We start from the raw sequence: 27,832 nt of genomic DNA on the forward strand, positions 1-27,832 counted from the left end.
CGACGACACACCCCGCCGCGAATCAATTACGCACACTCGCGCCTAATCCCGATCAATTTACTCTGCGTTTACATCATCTCGCTAGTGCGGAGAAACACTCGGCTAAGCGCCGCTATTAATTGAAGAGCGACGACGGCGGATGAGAGCTAAATCCGAGAGCGAGGGAAACCTCGCCAAGGTGAACTTGACAGGCATTTATCTCCATCTGCCTGCAAGAGCTTAGCAATCAGTTTGTCTTGAGAAATAAGTTGGTGGTGGGTAGAAATATTATTTCAGTAAAAAAAAAATGAAAATTTCCGAACTGGAGGAATGGCCAAACAAACCTCTAATCCTAACCCTAATCTGAACCCTGAACGGTATCCGCCACAGAAATTGTTCTAAAATTTGTCCTAAGAAATAAAATAGTGTTGGATTAAAAAAATAAATAAATAAATAAAATAAAATCCCATATTCTTACCGGCGGGGCGGCCAGCCAGCCGTACTTGTCCTCGGTGCGGTTCATGTCACGGTCAAAGTTGTAAAGCTGCCGGTAGCGCAGATGCGTCATGTCCAGCAGGTCGAACTGCCGCCGGGCGTAGTGGTAGCTCTCGTTGTTTCCCTCTCGGGGGAAATCCAACCACTCGGGGTGACCGAACTCGTTCCCTGCGGCACACGGACAAAAAAAATCGAGAGCGAAGCGTCACCGCAGATTAGCACCGGCGCTGCTATTTGAGGCTCTTTTCAAGTTGGACACGGTCCGCGACCTGCGCGGAATCCCAGCGGAGCGTCTCGCTTTTTTTTTTTATGTTTAGAGCCGTCGAGCCTTTATTTCTGCTTCCTATTTTGTAGCAAACTTCCCCCAAGCACTTCCTGTTCCTGCTCGATTTGGACAACTGATAAAAAGAAGAAGCAGCCTGTGTGACTGTTCCTAGATTACCGGCATTCGAGTAGGCCTACATTACTGTATTGTTTTATGTTAATATTTGTGTGGTACAAAACTAAACAGGACACTCTTCTTCTGGTATAAATTTGTTAAAAAGTAGATACAATATTCTGCTATAATGCTACACATACTTCTTAGACATGATAACACAAACTAGACAATACAAATCTAACATATTTTCCGCACTATAAGGTGCATCGGATTATAAGGCGCACCTTCAATGAATGGCCTATATGAAAACGTTTTTCCATAATATAAGGCGCTCCGCATTATAAGGCACATAGAATAGAAGCTACTGTGGTGGCTGGGGTTGCGTTAAGCGTACAATAGATGGAGCTGTGCTAAAAGGGAATCTGAACAAAACAGATGAGTCAGTCAATATTTATGACCGGTAATTGAATACAAACCGGCATTCTGACAACTTTGTTCACTCTCAAAACAAGTTACCGGTAGTGCAGTCACAATATGGTTCCGTTTTAACAATACAATTACCGTATTTTCCGCACTATAAGGCGCACCTTCAATGAATGACATATTTTAAAACCTTTTCCATATATAAGGCGCTACAGTAGAGGCTGGGGTTACGTTATGCATCCATTAGATGGTGCTGCGCTAAAGGGAATGTCAACAAAACAGTCAGATAGGCCAGTCCAACTTTATTAATAGATTACAAACGAGCTTTCTGACAACTCCATTCACTCCCAAAATGAATAAACAGCGGTTTTATTATTTTCTCTGAGGTAAAGTATTAGTATTAGCTAGCGATCCAAGATGGCGGGATCTTCTGCGCATGCGCGTCACCGATCGTGCAGGGTCACCGATAGCGTCTTGACAGCGAGACCTGTTGCGGCTCAATATTGATCCATATATAAGGCGCACCTGATTAATAAGGCGCATGGTCAGCTTTTGAAAAAATTGAAGGCTTTTAGGTGCGCCTTATCGTGCGGAAAATACGGTAACAATAACTCAATATTGTTCAAACGTTACTATCCATATCTACAATATTTCCCAGCCTTGTTCAGGTGTGGTACTACCGTTCCAACTGCTGTTACTTCGGTGACGCCCTCTGACTATGGTAGCCGTACTTAACCAATATAAGGGGCACCTGATTATAAGGCGCACTGTCGGTTTCTGAGAAAATTAAAGGCTTTTAGGTGCGCCTTCTAGTGCAGAAAATACGGTAGATATAATGCTGCTGTTTGTACATATTTAATAATTCTCACTCTAACACCTTTTAGCTCTTCAACTAACGTTTCACTGTTCTGTATTTGCTTCTTGAATGTCAACAGTTGTTTTGAAAGGTGTTGACCAACATTCCAGGTGGTCAATCAGCCTTGGTGCATACCTGGACAAGTTGCGCACGAGTGTTAGGAGGGGAAAAGAGCCGCAATGCCGCAATGCCGCTCTGCCGTCACGGCAAGAGATGAGTTAATGAATCCATCCGCGAATGTCACGTCAACATCATAAAACTATAATTGAATCCCCGGCAGAGGTGGCGAGGCAGGCACGTGCAGCCGGATGAAGCCACGCGCGCGACAACACAATAAATGCTGGCACCTCCAAGAATTCAAGAGTAAAAAAACAAAACAAAAAACGGTCAAGGTAATAGGACAAAGCAGACGTAAGAGAGATTGACAGCAGAGCCTAATGAAATTCATTACGTGGCTGTTAAAGGAGTAACAAAACAACGAGGCCTGGCCTGTCAGCACTGCATTGCCGCAGCCGATAAAGTAGCAAATAAGAGCCGTTATTTGTGTCATTAGTTCCGTCAAAGCTGTCTTTTTACTGTGTCGGTGTTATGTGCAAAAGGTATCCATGCGGAACGTGGTGTTGGTTGGAGGGGGGTGGCGGCCCAACACGTGTGGGTCTTTGTTGTCCTGTGATTGGCTGGCAACCAGTTCAGGGTGTACCCCGCCTACTGCCCGAAGCTGGCTGGGATAGGCTCCAGCACCCCTGCGACCCTTGTGAGGAGCAAGAGGTTAAGAAAGTGGATGGATAATTTGAATGAGAATTCACGGAACGGAGGTCAATGTCAAGTTGTAATTTTCCTGTCTTCAGAAATGAGTAGAATGGTCAGGAGTGTGGAAAAAAAAAAAACATTCATCCGACCACCCAACAGCAAAACATATATGCCGTTAAAAAAAAAAAGAGAGACAAATGCAGTTGGATCCTTGGAACCCTCAGACTATGATCGAAATTGGACCTTCCACTGCCAAAAAATGGTCAAAAAGTTGAATAACAAACCAAAAATCCAAAGGAGACAGGTCAATATGAGTCACACCTGCTCAGGATCATGCTATGCTTTCCCCCTTTTATCATTTCGTGACGACGGGTAATCTGCCGGATTTCTCTGTGCAGATTGACGCAGAGCCGTATAAAAGCTTCCCGTCTCGCTTTTAATCTCCGCTTGAGAGAAACGGATTGGACACACCTCCACCAGGTAATCGTTGCTTTTTCCTCGCCAAACGTTCCTCCCCGCACGCCTCCATTAATCACAGCCAGAATTGCCTTCTTCCTCCACTTGCTTGCAGCCAAAATAAAAACAAATCCGCTCTTATATAAAATCATTTAATAGCACACAAGGGGGAAATAATGTTCAACTAGTTTCTACGTATCGTATATTCTCTTTAGTTAATAAGTGGTCATTGATAAATTTACATCTTTATACTGTAGTTAGAAGAGTAGAAAGTATATGAGTACCATAAACTTTAAAATATTAAGAGAGCTCTTAAACAAGATTTATCGGGTCTATAATATAAATTAGATCGGATGCTACTGCAGTTTCTCTGGCACGTAACGATAACAACACACATGTTCCTATGGTACATAATGATACAAACAAAATATAACACTGCTGCTTCCATCCATAATAAAGATTGCAGTTTCTCTATTATGTAATGATATAAACGAGATAAAATATTGCTTTCCCTTTGCCTTGAGATACGATGTTGAATTTGTTCCGTTTCAACTCTCATATCTCAAATCATCTTTCCTTGCTTGAATGAATAGAACTTGTACTTCATAAAGTGTACGATCCTGATTATATATTTGTAATATATAGTATATAAATAAATATAAATAAATAAATAAATATATAAATATAAATAAATAAATAAATATATAAATATAAATAAATAAATATATAAATATAAATAAATAAATAAATATATAAATATATATATATATATATATATATATATATATATATATATATATATATATATATATATATTATAAATATTATATTATATTATAATATAGTATAATACAGTATAATACAGTCATAGTGACACATGCCAAAAGGTGTTTTGGCAATTATTGTTATTAAATTTCAAATCAATACAGTTCTCACATAAATGTGGCCCAATCAGAGCTCTGCAAGTTGACGCAAGATTGTGCCGTATGCACTGAAATCAAAACGTATTATTACGGTGTTGGGCGGGTAAATTGGGCACCGTCGCCACCGCGGCTGCTCCGTTATAACGAGGGGGATGAATGCGAGGCGGCCATGTTTACACCAGGTTACGTCAGGCATCTCATTAAGCGGTCAAAGCGAGACGCATATCAGATAAGCGGGCTGACAGTGACACGGTCCCCTCAGTAATTAGCGGTGCCGACAAGCCGCCGCGATCAATGTGTTTACCACAGGAGGGATTTCTGGCTAAAAGGGAAGATCAATGAGGGCGCTGGCCAGGCGAGAGCAAATTGGAGATGGAGACTGGAAACAACAACAATAAGTTACACTAGCATGGTGCATTTTGAAATATACATTTGGAAAATGGAGGGCTTAATTACCATTTTAAAAAAAGGCAATAAAGACCATTCATAAAGAAAGAGATTTGGAACATGCGCACTTATTTTAAAATCCATCTGTTTATTTTTGTATTTACTAACTGTTGCGGCTAACAAGCAACCATATCGTTACTAATAGCCATGCAAAACAAAAAACAGAAAATGGAAAAAAACGAAATATACACAGATTCACGTTCAAGATAAACATTTAAATAAATAAAAAATAAAAAAACGAGGAGAGGAAGTCTAAAATACGAGACACCAGAAGAAGTTTTCCGGCTCAGTAATTTTTCGCCCCGTAAATCCGCAAGGTTATCAGCAATCCCTGCGAGCTGTGAAAGTCAGCCGGCGCGAGGTTGTGCCGATGTCACGATAAAACCCCGCGAGGCGTTTCGCAGCAGCCGCGGCGTTAATGCCATCGACGTTACAGTATCCGCCCAGCAGCGTCGCCGTCGGTCACGGGTAAATAAATGACACTTTCCAAACCGGGCAAATTGATTTGCTCGCTCAAACTATTTGCTCGGGCTCCGCACCGGTAAGCGACTCCGCGCCTTCATTGATCCATTGACATGCAGAATCATCGCACCTTTACCTGTCTTTATTTCACCATTTTGGCCTTTTCCAGTCGTCTTGCAAAGATTAACTTTAAGATCAATGTCATCAAAATTTTGTCCAGTTGGGACCAAATTTACGTATGATAAAAACTATTTATAGAACTTCTGTTAGATAACTTGATACAGTTGATGCAAATAACCCATAATGTCACTTTGACTGACGCCATGTTCTGCCTATTCCTTATGGTGTGCATAGAATAGAATTAAAAATAGAAATTAAAACAAAACAGTTGAACAAGACGCTCGTCGTCTTACAACATTAACCTTAAAGATAAATGGCTTACACGTCGCTGTAACCACAAATAGCTACAAGAACACTAGATTGCTCGTGCGCTGTGAGCCAATGAGAAGTAACGTCGTCACCGGGCGGCCATCTTGTGACGGGGCTGCTCGATCACTCATAACATTACAGTCAAAGGAGTATGGACTTCGAAATAGCCGTAGTTTGCTCAACTCTCCCCAATTCTCAACCAATTTTCATTTTTATTGTTATATATGACACAAAAAATGACGCAAACTACTACGCTGTGTTTAAAATAGAGCTGTCAAACGATTACATTTTTGAATCGGATTAATCCCATCTTAGAATTTTGATTAATCATGCTTAATCACTGACTTAAAAAGGCTTTTTTTCACCCAACATATTTTGCCCGCTAAATTTGAAGCGCACCTGTTATGTGTTAATTTTTTCGTTATGAGGACGTCTTCAAAAATTTATATCCACTGCACACGTTCATTCTGCTTTTTCTAATCAATTAGTTATTTGCACAATTTAAAAATGGGAAAAAAAATACCTACGGCATATGTAAACATTTATTAAACGCTTTACTTCAATGCATGTAGCTTTAACGTAACCATCTGCTGTCGGCGAAAAATTCTGAAAATTAAAGGGATACTTTACTTAATTAGCCATTTTTGGCAGTCAAACATTAATATTTTGCCTATAATAAATTTGATATTTTCAATATTTTTAATGTACAATTAGTACCTTAAAAAACACATTTTGCAACTTGCTGTCAACTGAAGATGACATCACAAGGGTTCAGGTAACCAATCACAGCTCAGCTTGTGAATGTCACATGACCAAACCTAGAAAACAGTTGCGCTGTGATTGGTTACCTGAGTCCTTGTGATGTCATTTTCAGTCTACAGCAAGTTGTAAAATGTGTTTTTAAAGGTACTAATTGTACGTGAAAAATAATGAAAGTATCAAATTAATTATAGACAAAATATTAACTTTTCATTGCTATAATGAGCTAAATAAGTGAAGTATCCCTTTAATAGTGTGATTAATTTCTGGTAATACAATGATTAATGCGCTAATTTTTTTGTGATTAATTAATTAGTTAACGCTTTAATAATAACAAAAATTCAGTCTGAATCATGGCCATGTTAGTAAGTTTTGTAATAAACCAATCCATTTGTAAATCCGTCAAAAATCGCGAGAAAAAAGCGAAAATTGCGAGTTACGGGCATTTATGTCGGTAAATCATCCTATTCCCCACCAACATCACAGCACACCAGAGCCGTCCCCCCTGTCCTAAGATGGCCGACCAGTGACAAACTCTCCGACTTTGCCTTGAGACATCCAGAGTAACAACTATACCCGCAATACAAAACTTGTCTCTCAGTCTCAATGAATGGCTCATACGACATTCCAATTCAGATGGGGTTTTTACCACCATCTTGTGGCATTTTAGAAAATAAACCTAATGAAAAAATGAAAACAAACGGGTGAGTTTTTCAACGACTAGCTAATTGTGATTAGCTGAATTCAGGAATGGTCGTTTGTAAATGAACGCAGGATTACTGTAATGCACCTGAAGTGAACCACCACACAACAATAAAACTGTCGGCCTCCTCTAACCGGTGACGATTAAGTTTTTAAAGTCTATTCTCCCTAATGACGCTTCAAGTCTCAACCTTCTTCTCTGCAGTATATTTTCTTCCCGTTCATTTAGCTTTTTTTTCTTTAAACAAAAGTTTTAACTTTCGCCCATGATTAATGTTATCACGCAATGATAAGCGCTACCCCTTTAATAAGGCTGACAGCAGCTCTCAAAGGAGAACAATATGCTTTTTCTCTGCCTTTAATTCAGCCGGCTTTGCGTAGCCGTGCGCTTCAAACGCTCGCTGACAGAATGAGGAGCGCGTCTGAAAAGCGAGACGAGGCCGCCGCCGCCGCCTCGCTCATGTCGTTACATCACGGGTGCTTGATTATTGCAGCGGTGCAAAACGCAGAAAAGGTCAATGTCGTTCCCTGAGTTGCATAATTATTTACAATAAGCTGCGGATTTGCAATACGTTTCAGAAATGTGACGGAAGCTTTGGGCGAAAGGTTAAAAACATTTGAAGACTGCTTTTCTAATGTCAAGTCAATTAGTGGAGATTGATCAATGGTGGTTATTTTTGCAAAACAGAAATCTTATTGATTCTCAATCAATGTGGCTGGGGTCAAAGCACAGATCAGCGGGACACGACCTCTACCGGGCACAATCTATTGCCAGCAATGTGACATTTGGTGGTTATGTCTATCATGAGGAGACCCACAATATGTCTCGAGAAGTTTTGACAATCGTGCCATGTTTTTGTGGTTCAATAAATAAAGCAGTGTTGTTCCGATAACGTTTATTGGCCCCTGACACCGATTCTGATTCTCCAGTTTTGCAGTTTTTCCGATACCAAAGTTTTTTTCCCCAACATGAAAAAGCTGCCCTGCCATTGGTTGAGAGCATTCAAGGGCCAATAGGATATCTTGACTCAGCAAGCAGCGAACATGTCACACATCAGTGAATGTCGTGCACAAGCAAGACACAAGATGCTGCATCCAAAGTCCGAGATTTGGGGCGGAAATAATGGTATCGGCATGTCACTTGTTATTACCTGCCGATGCCAATAACCACTGTTTTAACTCTTTTTCTGCCGTTAACGTTAATTGACGTTAACAGAAATCCCAACGAATACCGCCAATAACGTTAATTGACGTCAACTAAGTTTGTTTTTTGTTTTTTCCTCCTTAATGGGCAGCGCAACGTCTTCGGGTTTCATCAATGTGCTGACCAAAAAACAAAACAAAAAAACACTCACTATGACCTGCAGATGGAAGCATTTTTATCTCTTTTTTTTCAATGGTATCATGAGGATTAAATGTCATAACAACATGGTAGATCTTAGGAAATACGTTTTCAAGGATGTTGCGAATGATCACATTAAATCAATTCACAGAGCGTCACTAAATCAAAACCAACTTCATTCACCTTTAGCCACATTGCTCATTGCAGGGCAGGACTTTATTAAGCATATCTCTTGGCAACGTACCCTAGAGATTTTAATCCAGATGGGTTGTGCTATATTGCAAACAAACAAAAAAACAAAAAAACAAACAAAAACAAAAACACAGGAAATTTGCTTTTTCATTTATTTAAAAATGTAAATATTTAATTTCAAGTATCAAAATACAGTGAAAATGCACTATATCAGTAATTGATATTTTTATTTTGCAAGCTCTGACTCAATCGCTCCTTTTCTGTCTTCTTCAGTGGTGCCAACTGTCCTCAGAGAAGCTACACAGCCAGTCAGCAGGGGGCGCTAACATGCAGTGGATGCCTTGCCTCATCTGTATTTACAAGAATCCAGAGAGCACACGCAGAGACGAAGGTCAACGTGTGACATCTTTAATTAATCTTTAATGTCTTTAGCAGCAGGTCGTTTGCGCACACATTTGGATTTGGAGTGTGCTGTATTCCACACCCAGCGGCGCAAAATGGCGATCAAACCCAGTAAAGCTACAGTACATTGATGCTAATCTATGACTCACTGGCGGTGATGTCTCCAGATGTAGCCATGAAAGCTAATGCACTTAACTCCGTCGCCCCACCCTTACTGATGGAATTAAACTGAAAAAGGCTGTTTCATGTTATTATATGAATTAGGATTTGTCAGAGATTAAAGTTTGGGTCTTGCCCCGAAGCTAGAAAGAAGAAAAAAAAAACCCAAAGACATTAAAGTCCCTCCCAACAGAACGCAGTAAGGACCACCCTCATTGATTAAATATTTAGACAGCGGCCTGTTGCCTCCTGCTGCCTGCGGATGGAGAGGATGAATAAACGACGTGTACTCGTATCGCAGCGGTCGACACTTGAAACAACTAGCGTTACTTTAAGCCATTCTCAAATAGTGGGGTGGGCAAGGCTCCATCAAGGGGGGTGCGTTTGACCTCGGGGAACATGCTTTTTTATTTTTTTATTTTGATGTGTTTTTCTGTCCTAGAATAAAGTGCAATTGCACCTCCACTACATTAGGGGGCAGTGGAGCTCTCATTATTGGCAGAGTGTGCGCAGGGAGCATTCGCTCGGTGGGTGTAAGGGTTTTGTTTGCACTGAGCATGCGCGCTTTGCACGCAGCAAAAAAAAAAAAAAAAGAAAATCAGCACAAATTATTTTATATATTTTTGTTATGCAGGTTAAAGTTTTTTTTTTGTGTGTTTTTTTTTTTAATATTGTGCTCCTGAGTTAATATTGGTGATCATTTTGAATGCATTATCATTTATTGATTTTCCGTATCATATGGTTTGACGTGGTCAGTCAAAAAATGTTTAGAGTTTAATAAAGGATTTAATTTTATTTTATGAATTTCAGATGCACTTGAAATATTTTCTGTTACAGTTAATAAAGCTATTTATTGTAAGTTGGCCCATATTTCTTTCTTTCTTTTTTTATTCTCTGATACGTTAATACGGATACAATGTTATGCAGAGGTGTACTTATAACAATTTTATAGACAAATTATACTATTTATAGTCGGGGGGGTTCTTCTAACTGGCTTTAGGACATGACAGAAAATAATTGAGAAGCACTGCCTTAAGCATAAAAAACAAGCATGCAGCCAATGGGAGAAATGTCAAACGATTCCCTGCATGACATCACCAGATCATGCTATTTAATCTTATGCCTTTGCCCTTTTCCCGACAAAGTTATCACTTTTTGATGATTAAAAACCTTGTAAATGAAGATAAGATTATTGCTGAAAATGTATGAAAAGACTGAATTGTGGAACATTACATCATTTTTCAGCGTTTCCGTTCTGCACGTCGCCCGCTATAAAAGAACTTCAACAGCTTTGTATCTATCAGTAGTTATCTGGCTCAACTCAGAGTTAGTTAATATAACTAGCCCCCTTTGTACCGCTACAGCATGCAGCTAGCTCGCGAGGTGTTGCAGCGATGACTCACCCATGAAGTTGAGGTAGGCTTCGCCGCCCAGCGCGTGCGTGAGCAGGCGGATCATCTTATGCAGCTGCATGCCGCGATCGATGACGGGAGTCATGGGATCCAGCGAGCTCATATTGGTGTACATCTCCTTGTCCATCAGCCAGAACGCCAGCGTTTTATCCCCGACCAGGGCCTGGAAAAAGGATATGGAGGATGGGCATCATCAGCACACACTATTTCCCTACAGACTAAGCTACGTACTGTATGTCAAAAAGTGATGCAATATGCATGGCAGGCCAGTGGCTGGCGATGTCAATGTAAGGATACACTATCAAAATGCTACTACTGAAAATTTTTGACTGATCTTTTTAACTCATTCACTCGCCGCCATTTTCACAGAAGCAGTCCCGTTCGCTCCCGGCTGTTTTACAGGATTTTGACTGATTTTGCAATGCCCACAGAATATTGTGTTCAATTGCTATAAAAGCATGGAACCTACCAAAAGAAAGATTAAAGTCTCTTCTTTCATCAGGAGAAAAAGTATTTTGCTATCTGTTTCCGTTTTGCAGCAATTAGCATTAGAAGAGACCTAAGTTTCATCAGTTTTCACAAATCTATTTAAAAGGTTTTTTTCTACATGGCCCTGGTTGATCTCCTTTGCTCTGCTGCCACCTACTGGCCGTTTGTGTAATAACTACCATTTCTGCAACAGTTCTTTGCAGTTGAGAGGCTGCATCAAAGCCTTCTGTATGCTCTAGCATAAAAAACAACAACAAAAAAACGTATACATACGTCTTTGGGACACTTAGAATATAAAAAAAAAACGTATTTATACGTTATTGGGAGTAAATGAGTTAAGAGCAGTGCGAAAAAAAAACAAAGAAAGCAAATTGCTCACCTGGTCATGACTTTCAGCATAGGCGATGCTCTTTTCTGCATAGCGCCTGTTGGTCAGCGTGTGGACAATGTTTCCTATGTCCCATTCTTCATCCTTTAACTCTTTCAGGATCTGCAGCGTTGGAAAAGAAATAAAAAAAGTAAATAAACGTAATGATAGATGAGCCTGAGGGATGTGTTTGGGGCTTTCTGACTGATGTCCAAAAGGTATTCTGGACTTTTCTCCGGGTTACATTTCTTTCTCAGATCAATCTCTTGTTGTGACATCTCTATATCTGCACCGCGACTTATGTCCGCCCGATGAATGGCTTTAATGGAGTTTTTAATAACTCCTCCGCAGCTCACGGGCGGTGAGGCGGTACGAGAAGACGGGCAAGGTCACAGCCTTTCATCCAAACGCGGGGATTCCGCAATAAATCCCGGCAAAAAGAATCAATGGGCAGCTGGCGGCCGGGCCTACTCGCAAGCCTCCTGCCGGGAATCATTTACAACAGGGGTCACCCCCGCCCACGCGGTGCAGTCGCAAACGGCTAATACGGTGTTTCCCCGCTACATTAAACAGCCGCGTTATACCGCTGATTTTGAAGCAGTTTTCGTCCTCAGATCACCAAGCAAATATTGCATGTTGTATTTGTATGCGTTGCTGCTCTGTATGTATCGAAGTAGCAGCTGTTTGAAGGTTTATAATTACCATAACGTCCGAGCTAATTTCTGTTAGCATCGCTGTAGTTTTTTACATTATATATGAGCATTAAGCTGGCGCACCTTTGAATACTGCTGTTATTGCAAGGAGACTTTTACAACAAAACTGTATAATTTGAACATTTTGGTGCTTAAAAATACAATTGTTTTGGTTTATGCAAAAAAGTCAGAACATGCACTAAGGAATGCTTAAAACATTTATTAGGGCCCGAGCAGCGACCGCTGCGAGGTCCCTATTGTTTTTGTAAAAATTATTATTATTATTATTATTATTAGGGCCCGAGCAGCGACCGCTGCGAGGTCCCTATTGTTTTTGTAAAAATTATTATTATTATTATTATTATTATTATTATTAGGGCCCGAGCAGCTACCGCTGCGAGGTCCCTATTGTTTTTCGATCGGATTATTATTATTATTATTAGGGCCCGAGCAGCGACCGCTGCGAGGTCCCTCTTGTTTTTGTAAGAATTATTATTATTCTTCTTCTTCTTCTTCTCCGTAAACGATCGCATTTTTGAGGGCCTAAACATTTACGAAAACTCACCAAACTTTGCAGTCTCTTCGGGCCCGGCGAAAAATTTGATATTATGTAGTTGTCATAACAACGCGACTCTATAGCGCCACCTAGCGTAGAAAAATAAAAACCAATCCCGGTCCGTTTGAGCTAGAGCTACGAAAAATGGCAGGCACGTGTAGCACTACGAGACGCACAAAAAAGTCAGTGGAAGCCATTTCCTAAAATGTACAGGAAGTGAGCTATGAATTTTTTAATGTCCAATTTTGGCCTATTTTGGCACATTCACTGTGGTCATGCTTTTTCCCCCTATGCAAACATTTTTCATCCCATTGACTTTAAACTTGGCATTTATCATCTCAAGACTTAAGAGAAAAACTAGGCAAAAAATCTTGCGTTTTCGAAATACTATATGACGGGGGCGGGGCATCAAATATTGCCTTTAAAATTTCATTTGTCCAGAAAGAGCAAATGCTGAATAACTCCCATGTACAAGCTCCAAAAAATCTCAAACTTCTCAGGCAACGTAATAGTCACGGCCTGAAAACACCTATATGAAAAAATTCAGTTATACATATAGCGCCACCTAGTGGTTACAATAAATGTCATACTTTACGTTTTTAGCTACTGTGCTGAGCTCGTTGAAGGGATCCAGTTGAAAATTGGTCAGAAAAGCCTTAAGATGTTGATGATGCCCCACACCGAATATTGTAACTTTTCGCCAAAGGGCGTGGCCGCTACGGTGACGCAAAGTCTGAAGATTTTTCGTGACAATAAAAGCTGCATGAACTTGACCGAGATGATCCTATCTTCTCAAAATTTCACACATTTGATGAGAGTCCAGCCCTAAAGACATCTACGAACTTATATTTCATCTAACTGATAGCGCCACCTAGTGGCAATTTTTTTTCTTACGAATTTTCTTGTACATTTTTCTCCAAACACGTTAACTGGACCAACCTCATATTTGCTCAGATGGGGGTTTCGGCCTTCATGATGTCACAACACGAAGTTTGTGAGTTTTCGCGAATCGCTGTGGGCGTGGCTAAGCACTGTTCACCAAGAAAACAACGCTAGTTTTGATGGTCTAAACATGCGCAGAAACTCATGAAACTTGGCACACACATCTGGCCTGGCAAAATGAGCAATATTTTATCATGTATTGTCCTATTTTTACAAAAATGACTCAATAGCGCCCCCTAGAAATTTTTAACGAAGCAGCCCCGATTGTACGTTTAAGCAAGATCTACGAAAATTTTTAGGTGTATGAGGGAGTCCATGACCTACAAAAAAGTCTCTTGGACCCATGTGCTAAAATGAACAGGAAGTGAGCTATGAATTTTTGAATGTCCCATTTTTGACGATTTTTGCACATTTTCAGGGGGCATACTTTTGCCCACTTCTCCTACACATTTCATCCGACTGACTTTAGACTTGACCTGGACCATGTCAAGACCTGAGCCAACTACAGGCAGAAAAATCTTGACTTTTGGAAATACTATATGATGAGGGCGGGGCATCAAATTTTGTGTTTCGCACTGAAAAAGGATATGCTTAATAACTCCCCGGTACATGCTCCAAAAAATCCCAAACTTGACATGTATGTTTATAGTCAAAGCCTGAAGGTATCTCTATGACAAAATTCAGTTATATATGCAGCGCCACCTAGCCCTTCAGGCGTGAAAAAAAAATACCCCACATACGGTATTTTGTACAAAAAATGTCAACTCATTCTAAGTGTGATAACTCCCATGTTCAAGCTCCAAAAAATCTCAAACTTCTCAGGCAACGTAATAGTCACGGCCTGAAAGCATCTATATGATAAAATTCAGTTATACATATAGCGCCACCTAGTGGTAACAATAAATGTCATACTTTACGTTTTTAGCTACTGTGCCGAGCTCGTTGAAGGGATCCAGTTGAAAATTGGTCAGAAAAGCCTTAAGATGTTGATCATGCCCCACACCGAATATTGTAACTTTTCGCCAAAGGGCGTGGCCGCTACGGTGACGCAAAGTCCGAAAATTTTTCGTGACAATAAAAGCTGCATGAACTTGACCGAGATGATCCTATCTTCTCAAAATTTCACACATTTGATGAGAGTCCAGCCCTAAAGACATCTACGAACTTATATTTCATCTTACTGATAGCGCCACCTAGTGGCAATTTTTTTTCTTACGAATTTTCTTGTACATTTTTCTCCAAACACGTTAACTGGACCAACCTCATATTTGCTCAGATGAGGGTTTCGGCCTTCATGATGTCACAACACGAAGTTTGTGAGTTTTCGCGAATCGCTGTGGGCGTGGCTAAGCACTGTTCGCCAAGAAAACAACGCTAGTTTTGAGGGTCTAAACATGCGCAGAAACTCATGAAACTTGGCACACACATCTGGCCTGGTAAAATGAACAATATTTTATTGTTGATTGTACTATTTTTACAAAAATGACTCAATAGCGCCCCCTAGAAATTTTTAACGAAGCAGCCCCGATTCTACGTTTAAGCAAGATCTACGAAAATTTTTACGTGTATGACGGAGCCAAAGACCTACAAAAAAGTCTCTTGGACCCATATGCTAAAATGAACAGGAAGTGAGGTACGAATTTTTGAATGTCCCATTTTTGACGATTTTTGCACATTTTCAGGGGGCATACTTTTGCCCACTTCTCCTACATGTTTTATCCGACTGACTTATGACTTGACCTGGACCATGCCAAGACCTGAGCCAACAACAGACGGAAAAATCTTGACTTTTGGAAATACTATATGATGAGCGCGGGGCATCAAAATTTGTGTTTCGCACTGAAAAAGGATATGCTTAATAACTCCCCGATACATGCTCCAAAAAATCCCAAACTTGACATGTATGTTTATCGTCAAGGCCTGAAGGTATCTCTATGACAACATTCAGTTATATATGCAGCGCCACCTCGCCCTTGAGGCAAAACAAAAAAATACCCCACATACGGTATTTTGTACAAAAAATGTAAACTCATTCTAAGTGTGATAACTAAGTCATTTATGAATATTCTTTTACTTTCCACCACTCAAAATGTTCACTGGCATTAGACTTATCCAAACATGTACTTTTTTATTTATTTTTGATAGCCTCTAATGGACATTAAAAGCAATATCGTGAATGAAGGATATGCTTAATAACTCCACGGTACATGCTCCAAAAAAATCCCACACTTGACATGTATGTTTAGAGTCAAGGCTTGAAGGTATCCCTATGACAACATTCCATTATATATACAGCGCCACCTAGCCCTAGAGGCATAAAAAAAAATACACCAACTTAACGGTATTTTTACAAAAAAAAAAAAAATCCACATGTCAAGGTTTATCATGCCATTTTCAAAGAAATTCTGCTTCCAATGTGCCTTACCTAAACTTGCCAGTACCCCAACGTGCCAGTACCCCAACGTGCAAGTACCCCAACGTGCAAGTACCCCAACGTGGCCCGGGCTGCGAGGGCCCTTTATAGCTGCTCGCAGCTCTAGTTATTATTCTTCTTCTTCTTCTTCTTCTTCTTCTTCTCCGTAAACGATCACGATTTTGGGTACCTAAACATTTACGAAAACTCACCAAACTTTGCACACTCCTCAGGCCCGGCGAAAAATTTGATATTATGAAGTCGTCATAACAACGCGACTCTATAGCGCCCCCTAGCATAGAAAAATAAAAACCAAGCCCGGCACGTTTGAGCTAGAGCAACGAAAATTGGCAGGCACGTGTAGCACCCCGAGACGCACAAAAAAGTCTATTGGGACCATGTAGCTAAAATGTACAGGAAGTGAGCTATGAATTTTTTAATGTCCAATTTTGGCCTATTTTGGCACATTCACTGTGGTCATGCTTTTTCCCCCTTTGCAAACATTTTTCATCCAATTGACTTCAAACTTGGCATTTATCATCTCAAGACCTGAGAGAACAACTGGGGAAAAAATCTTGCCTTTTCGAAATACTATATGACGGGGGCGGGGCATCAAATATTGCCTTTAAAATTTCATTTGTCCAGAAAGAGCAAATGCTTAATAACTCCCATGTTCAAGCTCCAAAAAATCTCAAACTTATCAGGCAACTTAATAGTCACGGCCTGAAAACATCTATATGATAAAATTCAGTTATCCATGTAGCGCCACCTAGTGGTAACAATAATTGTCATACTTTACGTTTTTAGCTACTGTGCTGAGCTCGTTGAAGGGATCCAGTTGAAAATTGGTCAGAAAAGCCTTAAGATGTTGATCATGCCCCACACCGAATATTGTAACTTTTCGCCAAAGGGCGTGGCCGCTACGGTGCCGCAAAGTCTGAAGATTTCTCGTGACAACAAAAGCTGCATTAACTTGACCGAGATGATGCTATCTTCTCAAAATTTTACACAATTGATGAGAGTCCAGCCCTAAAGACATCTACAAACTTATATTTCATCTTACTGATAGCGCCACCTACTGGCAATTTTTTTTCTTACGATTTTTCTTCAATGTTTTTCTCCAACCATGTTAACTGGACCTACCTCATATTTGCTCAGATGAGGGTGTCGGCCTTCATGCTGTCACAACACGAAGTTTGTGAGTTTTCGCGAGTCGCTGTGGGCGTGGCTAAGCACTGTTCGCCAAGAAAACAACGCCAGTTTTGAGGGTCTAAACATGCGCAGAAACTCATGAAACTTGGCACACACATCTGGCCTGGTAAAATGAACAATATTTTATTGTTGATTGTGCTATTTTTACAAAAATGACTCAATAGCGCCCCCTAGAAATTTTTAACGAAGCAGCCCCGATTGTACGTTTAAGCAAGATCTACGAAAATTTTTACGTGTATGAGGGAGCCAAAGACCTACAAAAAAGACTCTTGGACCCATATGCTAAAATGAACAGGAAGTGAGCTACGAATTTTTGAATGTCCCATTTTTTACGATTTTTGCACATTTTCAGAGGGCATACTTTTGCCCACTTCTCCTACACGTTTTATCCGACTGACTTATGACTTGACCTGGACCATGCCAAGACCTGAGCCAACAACAGACGGAAAAATCTTGACTTTTGGAAATACTATATGATGAGGGCGGGGCATCAAAATTTGTGTTTCGCACTGAAAAAGGATATGCTTAATAACTCCCCGATACATGCTCCAAAAAATCCCAAACTTGACATGTATGTTTATCGTCAAGGCCTGAAGGTATCTCTATGACAACATTCAGTTATATATGCAGCGCCACCTAGCCCTTGAGGCATGAAAAAAAAATACCCCACTTACGGTATTTTGTACAAAAAATGTAAACTCATTCTAAGTGTGATAACTAAGTCATTTAGGAATATTCTTTTACCTTCCACCACTCAAAATATTCACTGGCATCAGACCTAACCAAACATACATATTTTTGTTATTTAGTTTTATGTATTTTTGATAGCCTCTATGGACATTAAAAGCAATATGGTGAATGAAGGCTATGCTTAATAACTCCCAGGTACATGCTCCAAAAAATCCCATATTTGAAATGTATATTTAGAGTCAAGGCCTGAAGGTATCTCTATGACAAAATTCAGTTATAAATACAGCGCCACCTAGTCCTTGAGGCATAAAAAAAAATGCCTCACTTACGGTATTTTTGCAAAAATTGTAAACTCATTGTAAGTGTGATAACTAAGTCATTTATGAATATTCTTTTACTTTCCACCACTCAATATGTTCACTGGTATCAGACCGATCCAAACATACGTATTTTTTATTTAGTTTTATTTATTTTTTTATCGCCTCTATGGACAATAAAAGCAACATTGTGCAATGAGTACGAGCGATGATGTGTGTATATATACTTTTACGAAAAATACCAATCAGAGCAACTCATTGCCTAAAAATAAAAAAAAGACGCTGATTTTTGCAGATCTTAACAATCACCAAAACCCATTGAGCTTGACACACTCATCACACCTGGCAAAAAAAAAAAAAAAAAAAGTCCACATGTTTATCATGCCATTTTCAAAGAAATTCTGCTTCCAATGTGCCAGTACCCCAATGTGCAAGTTCCCCAACGTGGCCCGGGCTGCGAGGGCCCTTTATAGCTGCTCGCAGCTCTAGTTATTATTAGGGCCCGAGCAGCGACCGCTGCGAGGTCCCTCTTGTTTTTGTAAGAATTATTATTATTCTTCTTCTTCTTCTCCGTAAACGATCGCATTTTTGAGGGCCTAAACATTTACGAAAACTCACCAAACTTTGCAGTCTCTTCGGGCCCGGCGAAAAATTTGATATTATGTAGTTGTCATAACAACGCGACTCTATAGCGCCACCTAGCGTAGAAAAATAAAAACCAATCCCGGCCCGTTTGAGCTAGAGCTACGAAAATTGGCAGGCACGTGTAGCACTATGAGACGCACAAAAAAGTCAGTGGAAGCCATTTCCTAAAATGTACAGGAAGTGAGCTATGAATTTTTTAATGTCCAATTTTGGCCTATTTTGGCACATTCACTGTGGTCATACTTTTTCCCCCTATGCAAACATTTTTCATCCCATTGACTTTAAACTTGGCATTTATCATCTCAAGACTTAAGAGAAAAACTAGGCAAAAAATCTTGCGTTTTCGAAATACTATATGACGGGGGCGGGGCATCAAATATTGCCTTTAAAATTTCATTTGTCCAGAAAGAGCAAATGCTGAATAACTCCCATGTACAAGCTCCAAAAAATCTCAAACTTCTCAGGCAACGTAATAGTCACGGCCTGAAAACACCTATATGAAAAAATTCAGTTATACATATAGCGCCACCTAGTGGTTACAATAAATGTCATACTTTACGTTTTTAGCTACTGTGCTGAGCTCGTTGAAGGGATCCAGTTGAAAATTGGTCAGAAAAGCCTTAAGATGTTGATGATGCCCCACACCGAATATTGTAACTTTTCGCCAAAGGGCGTGGCCGCTACGGTGACGCAAAGTCTGAAGATTTTTCGTGACAATAAAAGCTGCATGAACTTGACCGAGATGATCCTATCTTCTCAAAATTTCACACATTTGATGAGAGTCCAGCCCTAAAGACATCTACGAACTTATATTTCATCTAACTGATAGCGCCACCTAGTGGCAATTTTTTTTCTTACGAAATTTCTTGTACATTTTTCTCCAAACACGTTAACTGGACCAACCTCATATTTGCTCAGATGGGGGTTTCGGCCTTCATGATGTCACAACACGAAGTTTGTGAGTTTTCGCGAATCGCTGTGGGCGTGGCTAAGCATTGTTCGCCAAGAAAACAACGCTAGTTTTGATGGTCTAAACATGCGCAGAAACTCATGAAACTTGGCACACACATCTGGCCTGGCAAAATGAGCAATATTTTATCATGTATTGTCCTATTTTTACAAAAATGACTCAATAGCGCCCCCTAGAAATTTTTAACGAAGCAGCCCCGATTCTACGTTTAAGCAAGATCTACGAAAATTTTTACGTGTATGAGGGAGCCAAAGACCTACAAAAAAGTCTCTTGGACCCATATGCTAAAATGAACAGGAAGTGAGGTACGAATTTTTGAATGTCCCATTTTTGACGATTTTTGCACATTTTCAGGGGGCATACTTTTGCCCACTTCTCCTACATGTTTTATCCGACTGACTTATGACTTGACCTGGACCATGCCAAGACCTGAGCCAACAACAGACGGAAAAATCTTGACTTTTGGAAATACTATATGATGAGCGCGGGGCATCAAAATTTGTGTTTCGCACTGAAAAAGGATATGCTTAATAACTCCCCGATACATGCTCCAAAAAATCCCAAACTTGACATGTATGTTTATCGTCAAGGCCTGAAGGTATCTCTATGACAACATTCAGTTATATATGCAGCGCCACCTCGCCCTTGAGGCAAAACAAAAAAATACCCCACATACGGTATTTTGTACAAAAAATGTAAACTCATTCTAAGTGTGATAACTAAGTCATTTATGAATATTCTTTTACTTTCCACCACTCAAAATGTTCACTGGCATTAGACTTATCCAAACATGTACTTTTTTATTTATTTTTGATAGCCTCTAATGGACATTAAAAGCAATATCGTGAATGAAGGATATGCTTAATAACTCCACGGTACATGCTCCAAAAAAATCCCACACTTGACATGTATGTTTAGAGTCAAGGCTTGAAGGTATCCCTATGACAACATTCCATTATATATACAGCGCCACTTAGCCCTAGAGGCATAAAAAAAAATACACCAACTTAACGGTATTTTTACAAAAAAAAAAAAAATCCACATGTCAAGGTTTATCATGCCATTTTCAAAGAAATTCTGCTTCCAATGTGCCGTACCTAAACTTGCCAGTACCCCAACGTGCCAGTACCCCAACGTGCAAGTACCCCAACGTGCAAGTACCCCAACGTGGCCCGGGCTGCGAGGGCCCTTTATAGCTGCTCGCAGCTCTAGTTAGGGCCCGAGCAGCGACCGCTGCGAGGTCCCTATTGTTTTTGTAAAAATTATTATTATTATTATTATTATTATTATTATTATTATTATTATTAGGGCCCGAGCAGCTACCGCTGCGAGGTCCCTATTGTTTTTCGATCGGATTATTATTATTATTATTCTTCTTCTTCTTCTTCTTCTTCTTCTCCGTAAACGATCACGATTTTGGGTACCTAAACATTTACGAAAACTCACCAAACTTTGCACACTCCTCAGGCCCGGCGAAAAATTTGATATTATGAAGTCGTCATAACAACGCGACTCTATAGCGCCCCCTAGCATAGAAAAATAAAAACCAAGCCCGGCACGTTTGAGCTAGAGCAACGAAAATTGGCAGGCACGTGTAGCACCCCGAGACGCACAAAAAAGTCTATTGGGACCATGTAGCTAAAATGTACAGGAAGTGAGCTATGAATTTTTTAATGTCCAATTTTGGCCTATTTTGGCACATTCACTGTGGTCATGCTTTTTCCCCCTTTGCAAACATTTTTCATCCAATTGACTTCAAACTTGGCATTTATCATCTCAAGACCTGAGAGAACAACTGGGGAAAAAATCTTGCCTTTTCGAAATACTATATGACGGGGGCGGGGCATCAAATATTGCCTTTAAAATTTCATTTGTCCAGAAAGAGCAAATGCTGAATAACTCCCATGTACAAGCTCCAAAAAATCTCAAACTTCTCAGGCAACGTAATAGTCACGGCCTGAAAACATCTATATGACAAAATTCAGTTATACATATAGCGCCACCTAGTGGTTACAATAAATGTCATACTTTACGTTTTTAGCTACTGTGCTGAGCTCGTTGAAGGGATCCAGTTGAAATTTGGTCAGAAAAGCCTTAAGATGTTGATGATGCCCCACACCGAATATTGTAACTTTTCGCCAAAGGGCGTGGCCGCTACGGTGACGCAAAGTCTGAAGATTTTTCGTGACAATAAAAGCTGCATTAACTTGACCGAGATGATCCTATCTTCTCAAAATTTCACACATTTGATGAGAGTCCAGCTCTAAAGACATCTACTAACTTACATTTCATCTAACTGATAGCACCACCTAGTGGCAATTTTTTTTCTTACGAATTTTCTTGTACATTTTTCTCCAAACACGTTAACTGGACCAACCTCATATTTGCTCAGAGTGGGGTTTCGGCCTTCATGATGTCACAACACGAAGTTTGTGAGTTTTCGCGAATCGCTGTGGGCGTGGCTAAGCACTGTTCGCCAAGAAAACAACGCTAGTTTTGATGGTCTAAACATGCGCAGAAACTCATGAAACTTGGCACACACATCTGGCCTGGCAAAATGAGCAATATTTTATCATGTATTGTCCTATTTTTACAAAAATGACTCAATAGCGCCCCCTAGAAATTTTTAACGAAGCAGCCCCGATTGTACGTTTAAGCAAGATCTACGAAAATTTTTAGGTGTATGAGGGAGTCCAAGACCTACAAAAAAGTCTCTTGGACCCATGTGCTAAAATGAACAGGAAGTGAGCTATGAATTTTTGAATGTCCCATTTTTGACGATTTTTGCATATTTTCAGGGGGCATACTTTTGCCCACTTCTCCTACACATTTCATCCGACTGACTTTAGACTTGACCTGGACCATGTCAAGACCTGAGCCAACTACAGGCAGAAAAATCTTGACTTTTGGAAATACTATATGATGAGGGCGGGGCATCAAATTTTGTGTTTCGCACTGAAAAAGGATATGCTTAATAACTCCCCGGTACATGCTCCAAAAAATCCCAAACTTGACATGTATGTTTATAGTCAAAGCCTGAAGGTATCTCTATGACAAAATTCAGTTATATATGCAGCGCCACCTAGCCCTTCAGGCGTGAAAAAAAAATACCCCACATACGGTATTTTGTACAAAAAATGTCAACTCATTCTAAGTGTGATAACTCCCATGTTCAAGCTCCAAAAAATCTCAAACTTCTCAGGCAACGTAATAGTCACGGCCTGAAAGCATCTATATGATAAAATTCAGTTATACATATAGCGCCACCTAGTGGTAACAATAAATGTCATACTTTACGTTTTTAGCTACTGTGCCGAGCTCGTTGAAGGGATCCAGTTGAAAATTGGTCAGAAAAGCCTTAAGATGTTGATCATGCCCCACACCGAATTTTGTAACTTTTCGCCAAAGGGCGTGGCCGCTACGGTGACGCAAAGTCCGAAAATTTTTCGTGACAATAAAAGCTGCATGAACTTGACCGAGATGATCCTATCTTCTCAAAATTTCACACATTTGATGAGAGTCCAGCCCTTAAGACATCTACGAACTTATATTTCATCTTACTGATAGCGCCACCTAGTGGCAATTTTTTTTCTTACGAATTTTCTTGTACATTTTTCTCCAAACACGTTAACTGGACCAACCTCATATTTGCTCAGATGAGGGTTTCGGCCTTCATGATGTCACAACACGAAGTTTGTGAGTTTTCGCGAATCGCTGTGGGCGTGGCTAAGCACTGTTCGCCAAGAAAACAACGCCAGTTTTGAGGGTCTAAACATGCGCAGAAACTCATGAAACTTGGCACACACATCTGGCCTGGTAAAATGAACAATATTTTATTGTTGATTGTACTATTTTTACAAAAATGACTCAATAGCGCCCCCTAGAAATTTTTAACGAAGCAGCCCCGATTCTACGTTTAAGCAAGATCTACGAAAATTTTTACGTGTATGACGGAGCCAAAGACCTACAAAAAAGTCTCTTGGACCCATATGCTAAAATGAACAGGAAGTGAGGTACGAATTTTTGAATGTCCCATTTTTGACGATTTTTGCACATTTTCAGGGGGCATACTTTTGCCCACTTCTCCTACATGTTTATCCAATGACTTGACCTGGACCATGCCAAGACCTGAGCCAACAACAGACGGAAAAATCTTGACTTTTGGAAATACTATATGATGAGCGCGGGGCATCAAAATTTGTGTTTCGCACTGAAAAAGGATATGCTTAATAACTCCCCGATACATGCTCCAAAAAATCCCAAACTTGACATGTATGTTTATCGTCAAGGCCTGAAGGTATCTCTATGACAACATTCAGTTATATATGCAGCGCCACCTCGCCCTTGAGGCATGAAAAAAAAATACCCCACATACGGTATTTTGTACAAAAAATGTAAACTCATTCTAAGTGTGATAACTAAGTCATTTATGAATATTCTTTTACTTTCCACCACTCAAAATGTTCACTGGCATTAGACTTATCCAAACATGTACTTTTTTATTTATTTTTGATAGCCTCTAATGGACATTAAAAGCAATATCGTGAATGAAGGATATGCTTAATAACTCCACGGTACATGCTCCAAAAAAATCCCACACTTGACATGTATGTTTAGAGTCAAGGCTTGAAGGTATCCCTATGACAACATTCCATTATATATACAGCGCCACCTAGCCCTAGAGGCATAAAAAAAAATACACCAACTTAACGGTATTTTTACAAAAAAAAAAAAAATCCACATGTCAAGGTTTATCATGCCATTTTCAAAGAAATTCTGCTTCCAATGTGCCTTACCTAAACTTGCCAGTACCCCAACGTGCCAGTACCCCAACGTGCAAGTACCCCAACGTGCAAGTACCCCAACGTGGCCCGGGCTGCGAGGGCCCTTTATAGCTGCTCGCAGCTCTAGTTAGGGCCCGAGCAGCGACCGCTGCGAGGTCCCTCTTGTTTTTGTAAGAATTATTATTATTATTCTTCTTCTTCTTCTCCGTAAACGATCGCATTTTTGAGGGCCTAAACATTTACGAAAACTCACCAAACTTTGCAGTCTCTTCGGGCCCGGCGAAAAATTTGATATTATGTAGTTGTCATAACAACGCGACTCTATAGCGCCACCTAGCGTAGAAAAATAAAAACCAATCCCGGCCCGTTTGAGCTAGAGCTACGAAAATTGGCAGGCACGTGTAGCACTACGAGACGCACAAAAAAGTCAATGGAAGCCATTTCCTAAAATGTACAGGAAGTGAGCTATGAATTTTTTAATGTCCAATTTTGGCCTATTTTGGCACATTCACCGTGGTCATACTTTTTCCCCCTATGCAAACATTTTTCATCCCATTGACTTTAAACTTGGCATTTATCATCTCAAGACTTAAGAGAAAAACTAGGCAAAAAATCTTGCGTTTTCGAAATACTATATGACGGGGGCGGGGCATCAAATATTGCCTTTAAAATTTCATTTGTCCAGAAAGAGCAAATGCTGAATAACTCCCATGTACAAGCTCCAAAAAATCTCAAACTTCTCAGGCAACGTAATAGTCACGGCCTGAAAACACCTATATGAAAAAATTCAGTTATACATATAGCGCCACCTAGTGGTTACAATAAATGTCATACTTTACGTTTTTAGCTACTGTGCTGAGCTCGTTGAAGGGATCCAGTTGAAAATTGGTCAGAAAAGCCTTAAGATGTTGATGATGCCCCACACCGAATATTGTAACTTTTCGCCAAAGGGTGTGGCCGCTACGGTGACGCAAAGTCTGAAGATTTTTCGTGACAATAAAAGCTGCATGAACTTGACCGAGATGATCCTATCTTCTCAAAATTTCACACATTTGATGAGAGTCCAGCCCTAAAGACATCTACGAACTTATATTTCATCTAACTGATAGCGCCACCTAGTGGCAATTTTTTTTCTTACGAATTTTCTTGTACATTTTTCTCCAAACACGTTAACTGGACCAACCTCATATTTGCTCAGATGGGGGTTTCGGCCTTCATGATGTCACAACACGAAGTTTGTGAGTTTTCGCGAATCGCTGTGGGCGTGGCTAAGCACTGTTCGCCAAGAAAACAACGCTAGTTTTGATGGTCTAAACATGCGCAGAAACTCATAAAACTTGGCACACACATCTGGCCTGGCAAAATGAGCAATATTTTATCATGTATTGTCCTATTTTTACAAAAATGACTCAATAGCGCCCCCTAGAAATTTTTAACGAAGCAGCCCCGATTGTACGTTTAAGCAAGATCTACGAAAATTTTTAGGTGTATGAGGGAGTCCAAGACCTACAAAAAAGTCTCTTGGACCCATGTGCTAAAATGAACAGGAAGTGAGCTATGAATTTTTGAATGTCCCATTTTTGACGATTTTTGCACATTTTCAGGGGGCATACTTTTGCCCACTTCTCCTACACATTTCATCCGACTGACTTTAGACTTGACCTGGACCATGTCAAGACCTGAGCCAACTACAGGCAGAAAAATCTTGACTTTTGGAAATACTATATGATGAGGGCGGGGCATCAAATTTTGTGTTTCGCACTGAAAAAGGATATGCTTAATAACTCCCCGGTACATGCTCCAAAAAATCCCAAACTTGACATGTATGTTTATAGTCAAAGCCTGAAGGTATCTCTATGACAAAATTCAGTTATAAATGCAGCGCCACCTAGCCCTTCAGGCGTGAAAAAAAAATACCCCACATACGGTATTTTGTACAAAAAATGTCAACTCATTCTAAGTGTGATAACTCCCATGTTCAAGCTCCAAAAAATCTCAAACTTCTCAGGCAACGTAATAGTCACGGCCTGAAAGCATCTATATGATAAAATTCAGTTATACATATAGCGCCACCTAGTGGTAACAATAAATGTCATACTTTACGTTTTTAGCTACTGTGCCGAGCTCGTTGAAGGGATCCAGTTGAAAATTGGTCAGAAAAGCCTTAAGATGTTGATCATGCCCCACACCGAATATTGTAACTTTTCGCCAAAGGGCGTGGCCGCTACGGTGACGCAAAGTCCAAAAAATTTTCGTGACAATAAAAGCTGCATGAACTTGACCGAGATGATCCTATCTTCTCAAAATTTCACACATTTGATGAGAGTCCAGCCCTAAAGACATCTACTGACTTATATTTCATCTAACTGATAGCGCCACCTAGTGGCAATTTTTTTTCTTACGAATTTTCTTCTACGTTTTTCTCCAAACACGTTAACTGGACCTACCTCATATTTGCTCAGATGAGGGTTTCGGCCTTCATGATGTCACAACACGAAGTTTGTGAGTTTTCGCGAATTGCTGTGGGTGTGGCTAAGCGCTGTTCGCCAAGAAAACAACGCCAGTTTTGAGGGTCTAAACATGCACAGAAACTCATGAAACTTGGCACACACATCTGGCCTGGTAAAATGAGCAAAATTTTATTGTTGATTGTGCTATTTTTACAAAAATGACTCAATAGCGCCCCCGAGAAGTTTTTAACGAAGCAGCCCCGGTTGTACGTTTAAGCAAGAACGACGAATATTTTTAGGTGTATGAGGGAGCCCAAGACCTACAAAAAAGTCTCTTGGACCCATATGCTAAAATGAACAGGAAGTTAGCTACGAATTTTTGAATGTCCCATTTTTGACAATTTTTGCACATTCACAGGGGGCAGACTTTTGCCCACTTCTCCTACACGTTTCATCTGACTGAGTTAAGACTTGACCTGGACCATGTCAAGACCTGAGCCAACGACAGGGGGAAAAATCTTGACCTTTCGAAATACTATGTGATGAAGGCGGGGCATCAAAATTTGTGTTTCGCACTGAAAAAGGATATGCTTAATAACTCCCCGGTACATGCTCCAAAAAATCCCAAACTTGACATGTATGTTAATCGTCAAGGCCTGAAGCTATCTCTATGACAACATTCAGTTATATATGCAGCGCCACCTAGCCCTTGAGGCATAAAAAAAAAATACCCCACAT

The 27,832-nt window shown here is 40.2% G+C and overlaps 1 protein-coding gene across 1 annotated transcript in view; it reads right to left on the reverse strand.

Annotated features, from left to right (window-relative positions):
* gbe1b (glucan (1,4-alpha-), branching enzyme 1b) overlaps window positions 1-27,832 on the reverse strand; it is a 118,088-nt gene that overhangs the window by 15,521 nt on the left and 74,735 nt on the right. Inside the window, exons 11-13 of the mRNA XM_077541146.1 lie at window positions 11,436-11,546; window positions 10,559-10,730; window positions 458-642 (exon numbers count right to left, since the gene is read on the reverse strand). Of these exons, the coding sequence (XP_077397272.1) occupies window positions 458-642; window positions 10,559-10,730; window positions 11,436-11,546 (468 nt within the window). The remainder of the gene's footprint in view (window positions 1-457; window positions 643-10,558; window positions 10,731-11,435; window positions 11,547-27,832) is intronic.

This window comes from Festucalex cinctus, chromosome 13 (genome assembly GCF_051991245.1).
Source record: "Festucalex cinctus isolate MCC-2025b chromosome 13, RoL_Fcin_1.0, whole genome shotgun sequence".
Taxonomy (NCBI): domain Eukaryota; kingdom Metazoa; phylum Chordata; class Actinopteri; order Syngnathiformes; family Syngnathidae; genus Festucalex; species Festucalex cinctus.